Source organism: Oratosquilla oratoria, chromosome 39 (assembly GCF_046742065.1).
Source record: "Oratosquilla oratoria isolate Oo_2021 chromosome 39, ASM4674206v1, whole genome shotgun sequence".
Classification (NCBI taxonomy): Eukaryota; Metazoa; Arthropoda; class Malacostraca; order Stomatopoda; family Squillidae; genus Oratosquilla; species Oratosquilla oratoria.
The window spans coordinates 21,603,917-21,611,416 of NC_134815.1; the positions used below are offsets into that span (position 1 = coordinate 21,603,917).

The following is a 7,500-nucleotide window of genomic DNA, read 5'->3' on the forward strand; positions in this document are numbered from 1 at the left end:
AATTAGTTTTTCTATAGTATGACAGTGGCTCTTGTCATTTTTAAGGTCATAAAGTTTAACCAAAACAATTGTTTATTCTATTTTTTCCATGCAATTCCATACAGCTGTGAGATCCCTTGTTCGCAGCAGAAGTGATAAAAGTCGTCGAAAATTTTAATACAGTAATATATTCCTTTTTTATACTATTCTAATTAAGTTAAGGGAACTCTGTGCAGCTGTGGAGAATTTCTCCTGGTTGGGAACTGTCGTATCTTCTTACTCGACAAGAGATTAAACGTGCCTTGATTCACTCTTCCTCTATCGATCACCCACACAGGGTCGAGGTGGCTGGGACGACCTCCGACACATCGATTCTGCATATGTGCAGATCAAACTTCGAGATGTGAACGATCATCCTCCCGTGTTCCAGCGTCCACACGCCTCCGTCAGCATCCGGGAGGATGCTGAGACAGGAACTCTCCTCGCCTCCATGCCAGCTTCCGATCCAGATCTGGTAAGTGATATTTCAACAGCTTCTAAGCCCTTAACCTGTTAGCCAATTAGCGTCTGTTTTCCGCTTTATGCTAATTATGGATGACTTCAAGTGATTTTGATTCAACCGAAGCAAAACTATTACGACGTCAAAGGATTCCATTTTCTGTAGGCTCAGGAAAACCAGAAACAATCACCAGACTTACCCATACATCTCAGAGCCATTATTGTGGAAGAAGACACTTGGTTGTACCTCTAAATGGTGTTCAGTAAGCAAATGTCTCCATTTCTAGACAGAAGCATGACCACGAGGAAACATTTCCAGTTGCCACATCATGTGTGATTCTGGTAGATTTTTTTTTCTCACGATTGAGTGATTGTGTATTTGCTTATCATAATAATGGTACGAGTGCTACCTACATCGAGCTCAAATTCAAAGGTATTATCTATTTGCAACAAGTAACTAAATAATACAAGTGATTATAACGTTATTTAGATTAGGTTAAGTCACCTTGCGTGTTTATTGGTTTGCTTAACTTACTCTGTCTTCATTTTCTTGACAAAAGGCAACATTCTAATCGACCTTTTCAAATACAAGAGCATTTCAATTCATATATGTCTTCTGATTAAATATTATTTGAAAACACCAAAAAGATTCATTTTGGATGAAACGTAACTGTAGTAAAGAGCAACAACAAAAATGTTCTTACGAGTTTGTGCCATAGTAAATGAGGCATAATCTATACACTGTATAGTGTCATATGTTTAGTTAACCTTTTAACATAGGTTTTCTTTCGGTATAAGTGAAAGTGTTGGATACATGAAATTTAGAATTAGGATAAAATATAATTCGTATGAAAGTATGTAAATGTGTGTAGAGCGTATGCACACACATATGTATGAATGTTTGACTGGCTTGCTGTTGTCATGTATATATGTATGTATATGTGTATGTATGTATGTATGTATGTATGTATGTTGGTTTGTATGTATGTATGTTGGTTTGTATGTATGTATGTATGTATGTATGTATGTATGTATGTATGTATGTACATATGTATGTATGTATGTATGTATGTATGTATGTATGTATGTTATTTGTATGTATGTATGTATTTATGTATTTATGTATGTATGTATGTATGTATGTGTATATGCATGTATGTATATATGTACGTATGTATGTATCTATTTTTTGTTTGTTAGCATGCATATGTTTTATACATATGAGTTTTATGTATGCATGCGTTGTGTGTGTATGCATGGATATGGGTATTACGGACAATCATAAATACACAGCGAAAATAAGATAAGGATGAGAAAGGAATGGGGAAATAGTTAAGTAGATATACTGAGTGAGAGATAACGAGAAAAATAGGTGGTTGTGTGAAAAGAGGGAGGCAGTGAAAATGGCGCGACAGAATGAGGTAGGAGAAGTAATGGGGTGGAAGAGGAGGGGTCTGTGATAAGGAGAGAGGGAGGAGATAAGAAATAGGAAGCTGTTCAAAACGGGAAAGGAAATATAGCGTGGAAAACTAAGGGACAATTAAATAAATAAATAGATAAATGAATAAATGAATAAATAAATAAATAAATATATATAAATAAATGAATAAATAAATAAATAAATAAATAAATAAATAAATAAACAAATAAATAAATATAAATGAATGAATAAATAAATAAATAAATAAATAAATAAATAAATAAATAAATAAATAAATAAATAAATAAATAAATAAATAAATAAATAAATAAACAAATAAAATAGACAAATGAATGAATAATAAAGAGGTAAGTAAGACATTTGATTTAGTGTTTAAGTAGAAGAATTACTCGTTCGCCACAATGTGTGCAATCTGTCCTTCTGTTAATTGTAATTGTGTGTGTGAACTTGTCCGTTGCAAGGCTATTGAAGCTATATTTAATTAAATGAATGTTAATTAATACACTCTCTAAAATTATGATTTTCAAAGAGATTGAGAGAAGCTTATCACTCATCTTTAGATACTAAAACATTAAATTAAGTGGTACAATTCAAATTGTTTTTTTGTTTGATCAGTAAAATGCATGGCCTTACGTAACACAGTTTGAACAAGATTCAGATGGTAACTTGAACCTTTATCGGGTAAAGATATTTTTAGTTTTTGTTGTTTTATTTTCTGAATCCCATCAGACAATTTCATTTGGCTTTAACAATGGCCACTAATTACTAAAGGATCAGATATAATGCCGTTATGCCCCATGATTTTAATGTTTTAACCCCTCTCATGAGACAAAGTCTCCTAATGAGAAGCTTTTCCATTGTAAGCCATTATAAACTAATACTGGATATGGCACTCTACTATAAACTAATTTTAAGCCTTATAACCTAGGATTCACAAGCTTACACGCTTTGTCGTACATGTCGTAAAGCCCATTGAATTGAAGGACTGAGCAAGGTAAAATATAATCTACATCAAACTATTCGAGATATAGGTAATCCGATTTCCCTTTCTACCCTTGAGCTTACTGGCAGCTGTATAAATTCGCAGAGCATTAACCATGATAAAATTCGTTAAGTGGAGACCAGAAATCAATGAGATGAAGTCTGGATTTGGGAAGTTTGGGGAGCAGACGAGAAAAAAGGAGAAGGCGACTAGGGATTGAAAGAGGGTGGTTGTAAGATAAATGGGGTGTGAGAGGGGAATGTCAGTAGAAGGGGAAGGGAAAGAAAGAAGAAATTGAAATTGGAAAAGGAAGAGGGGCAAGGAATGTGAAAAGAAGTAAAGAATAAGATAAGATAGAAGTAAAGTTAAGTATTTACTAAAAGATAAGGATAAAAATGAAGATAAAGATAAAGATAAAGATAAAGATAAAATAAAGATAAATACAAAGACAAAGAGAAAGACAAAGAGAGAGAAAAAGACAAAGACAAAGACAAAAACAAAGATAAAGATAAAGATAAAGATAAAGATAAAGATAAAGATAAAGATGAAGATGATGAAAATAATGTAGATGATGTAGATGATGATGAAGATGAAGATGAAGATGAAGATAACAATGAAGATGAAAATGAGAATGATCAAAATGAGAAGAGAAATAATGTTAGAAAAAACTCTATCCCTGTTAGACTGAAGGACAACCTTATAGGATCAGGTACAAGTTAACTAGCAGACAGAATCAAGTCTTGAAACTCGGTTGTCTATTTTGCACATCGACTGACTCCCAGAAACACATTCAAGTAGAATGGTGGTTTGGTTCGAAGTGAGACTGATTCTAGAGAAAACTAATACAAAGACAATATCACAAATTTATAGGTAGACTGGTTCTTAAGAAGAATGATGATATGGTTTGATGTAACACACTCCTCTCCTCCTATCGGTAGGCTAGGACGATGCCTCTCACAGAGGGCTTTGTAGCGTGGAATTTAATGAACCATGCCCTTGGTTCAACTTTGCTGGTGGCAGGATTCGAACCGCCCTCACCTCGACCTTCGCCGCAAGTAACAACGCCCTAACCCGCTCAGCCATATCACAAATATGTAGGTAGACTTGTTCTTAAGAAGAATACTTCACATATAGACTGAATTGCTGACAAATTTACGGATTAACTGGCTGATTTATTAAGACGATGACTCCAGCAAATTAGCAGATAACAGACATTAAAAAAGTAAATATGGACAAATAGAGAGGGATAAGTAAACAACTATAGATGCTGAGATGTCTCAGAAATGGTAAAAAGCAAATATTGGTCCAAGAGACGTAAATTAGATATCTGGAGTAAAAGAAAAAAAAAAAAATGGAAACGTTATTAGAGCAGAAAAGATTTTATATGAATGGTTCGATAAAACAAACTTAATTTTATATCAGAATGTTAACATCTGGAACTGAATCAACATCACAAAAAAAAATTCCATTCCATTAAAATATTTTAAATTTTTGTATGTATGTGTTTGTATATATGTATGTATCTATGTATGATTGCATATATGCATACACATTTATATGTATATATGTATGTATGTATGTATGTATGTATGTATGTATTGTATGTATGTAAATATGTATGTATGTATGAATGTACGTATGTATAAATGTATGTTTGTATGTATGTATGTTTGTATGTATGTTTGTATGTATGTTTGGATGTATGTATGTATGTATGTATGTATGTAATGTATGTATGTATGTATGTATGTATGTATGTAAGTATGTATCTATTTATGTATCAATATATGTATATACACGCATACGCATATGCACACACACACATACACACACATACACACACACACGCACACACACACACACACACACACACACACACACACACACACACACACACACACACACACACACACACACACACACACACGCACACGCACATACACACGCACACACACAGTCACACACGGGCACACACACACACACACATATACATACACACACACACACACACACACACACACACATACACACACACACACACACACACACACACACACACACACACACACACACACACACACACACACACACACACACATATATATATATATATATATATATATATATATATATATACATATATATTATATATAATTCAGAGCTGCGCGCGTTCATCGAAACGTTCCTGTGTGCGATCCTCAGTTTGTTCCGCTTTAGTTTGGTCGCGTTTAGCGCTCCCATACTAGTAAAACTTAAAAGACAGCTTCATACTGAAATAAAAGTTCGGTAGGCCACATACTATACCAAAGAAATTTTTCGTAGGCTACATCCAAAAGGTAGACCATATAATATACCGGCTCCTATATTGCTCCTATATTGGAAGCGCTAACCGTTGCCAAACTAAAGCAGAACCCACCAAGAAACGCACATAGGAACGCACCTAGGAACGCATCGAGGAACGCGTCCAGTTCTAATATATATATATATATATATATATATATATATATGTATATGTATATATATATACATGTGTATATATATATGTATATATATATGTATATATATATGTATATATATATATATATATATATATGTATATATATATATGTATATATATATATATATACATACATATGTATATATATATATATATATATATGTATATATATATGTATATACATATATATATGTATATATATATATATATATATATATATATATGTGTGTGTGTGTGTGTATACAGTATATATATGTTTTATATATATATATACATATATACATATATTTAACGTGAGTCGTGTGTGTGTACTTACGTATGCGATTCTGTGTGTTTGTGTTTGTGTGTGTGTTTATGGGGGTAATCCTACATCGTGATGCATATGACAGAGAGAAATTGGATTCAGAATATTACACAAAGAAAGTGTAGCCTAACAGACCTCTTGGTATACGTGAGATCCAATCCACATCCTGCAGTGCGACTTCGCCCATTCGTTTCCTCGAATAGATTCCGGCGTAGAGTAACGGTTACTTGAGGAACAAAGAGGAACTTGGGAGAAGGACGTAGCCTGAGAGATTGGATGGAGTTGAGGCGACAGCCTCGCGGGCCCTCTTAGGCACGAAATTAACATATGCCGTTGTTCATTCATCCAACGACTTCAGCTTTGTTACAAGAAGACATTTATACTTAGCAAGAGATGCCGTCGTATTGCCACCAATTTTCCTCTCTTTAGCACGAGCTCCTACATATGGATTAAATTGTTTCGTTTTTCCAGAACAATATACGTAAAATAATCTATCATAACTAGCAAATAATACTTATGATTTAAAATTTTCACCAAGAAATTCTAACATAGGCTGAATGGTATCACAGGGTATTGGGCATAAACAAAAAGGAAAGTTAATGTGTCTATAAGGTTCGTTTGGATAAAGAAAATCGTTCAGTGTTAGCAAAAATTAATCGTGAAATGGATTTATGGGTCAGAGTTAAGAATTAGGAAGCTCGAGGAAACTCAGATATGAATCATGGGAATGACAATAGAAATATAGTAACAATAACAATACTGATAAATAAATAATAAGAGTAATAATAATTATAACAATAGTAATAATAGTATTAGTAATGACAATAATGATGATATAATATAATAATGATATCATGATGATGATGATGGTAATAATGGTAATGATAATAATGGTGATGGTGAAGGTGAAAATGATGATAATGTTGAACGACGATGACGATGATGACGATGATGACGACGATGATGATGATGATGATGATAATGTTGTTGACGTCCAAGACGAAGACGACGACGATGATGATGAATATGATGGTGATGATGATGGTGATGATGATGATGATGATGATGATGATCAAAAATAAAATCAGTAGTATGAGTCCTCTGGAGGATGGTAGTGGCCTACTAGCAGGACCCAGTGGTAGCAGCCACTTCGGAGGTCAAACGTGTGAGTTTGAATCTTGATCATGACGAAGAGGTTAAGAAAGTCATCTAGTCTAAGCTCTGTACAGAGATGTGTGTAAAAAAATCGAATCATAGATAAGATGTATCTTTTCCTAACCCGAATGAAATTAGAGCTATTCAGAAAACTCCCTCATCACCTCCCACACAAGGATGCACACACACACACAAACACAGATTCATTCACACACACACACACACACACACACACACACACACACACACACACACACACACACACACACACACACACACACACACACACACACACACACACACACACAAATCTGTGTGTGTATAGGAAACATTATGATTGGAAATCAAAGTTGCGTTTCCTATAAATAGACATCATATCAATTATGATTTCTTGTTATATTGAAACTGAAGATAAATTAGTTGAATTTACTTAAATCGCCATATCAGGTGCTGTTATAAGAACGGATAAAATAATAAGGGTTACTATACTTAGTTGGACAAAATTATATTACGATTGCCAAAACAACTTCTGCAAAGTACATCATCGCAGCGAAAGAGCCGAGTTCACTGCAAAGGCGATGGATTGTAACGCATCTCTGAGTTATAAGATGGCGTTGAGTAAACACAAGTTAGACATAATGAGC

At 33.9% G+C, this 7,500-nt stretch overlaps 1 protein-coding gene across 5 annotated transcripts in view; it reads left to right on the plus strand.

The window, feature by feature from the left end:
- The first annotated feature begins 335 nt into the window (after window positions 1-335).
- Window positions 336-7,500, plus strand: part of LOC143020318 (neural-cadherin-like) — a 393,391-nt gene continuing 386,226 nt past the window's right edge. For all 5 annotated transcript variants that reach the window (XM_076176628.1, XM_076176629.1, XM_076176624.1 and 2 more), the window contains exon 1: window positions 336-493. In XM_076176628.1, the coding sequence (XP_076032743.1) occupies window positions 470-493 (24 nt within the window). In that variant the 5' untranslated portion in view covers window positions 336-469. The remainder of the gene's footprint in view (window positions 494-7,500) is intronic.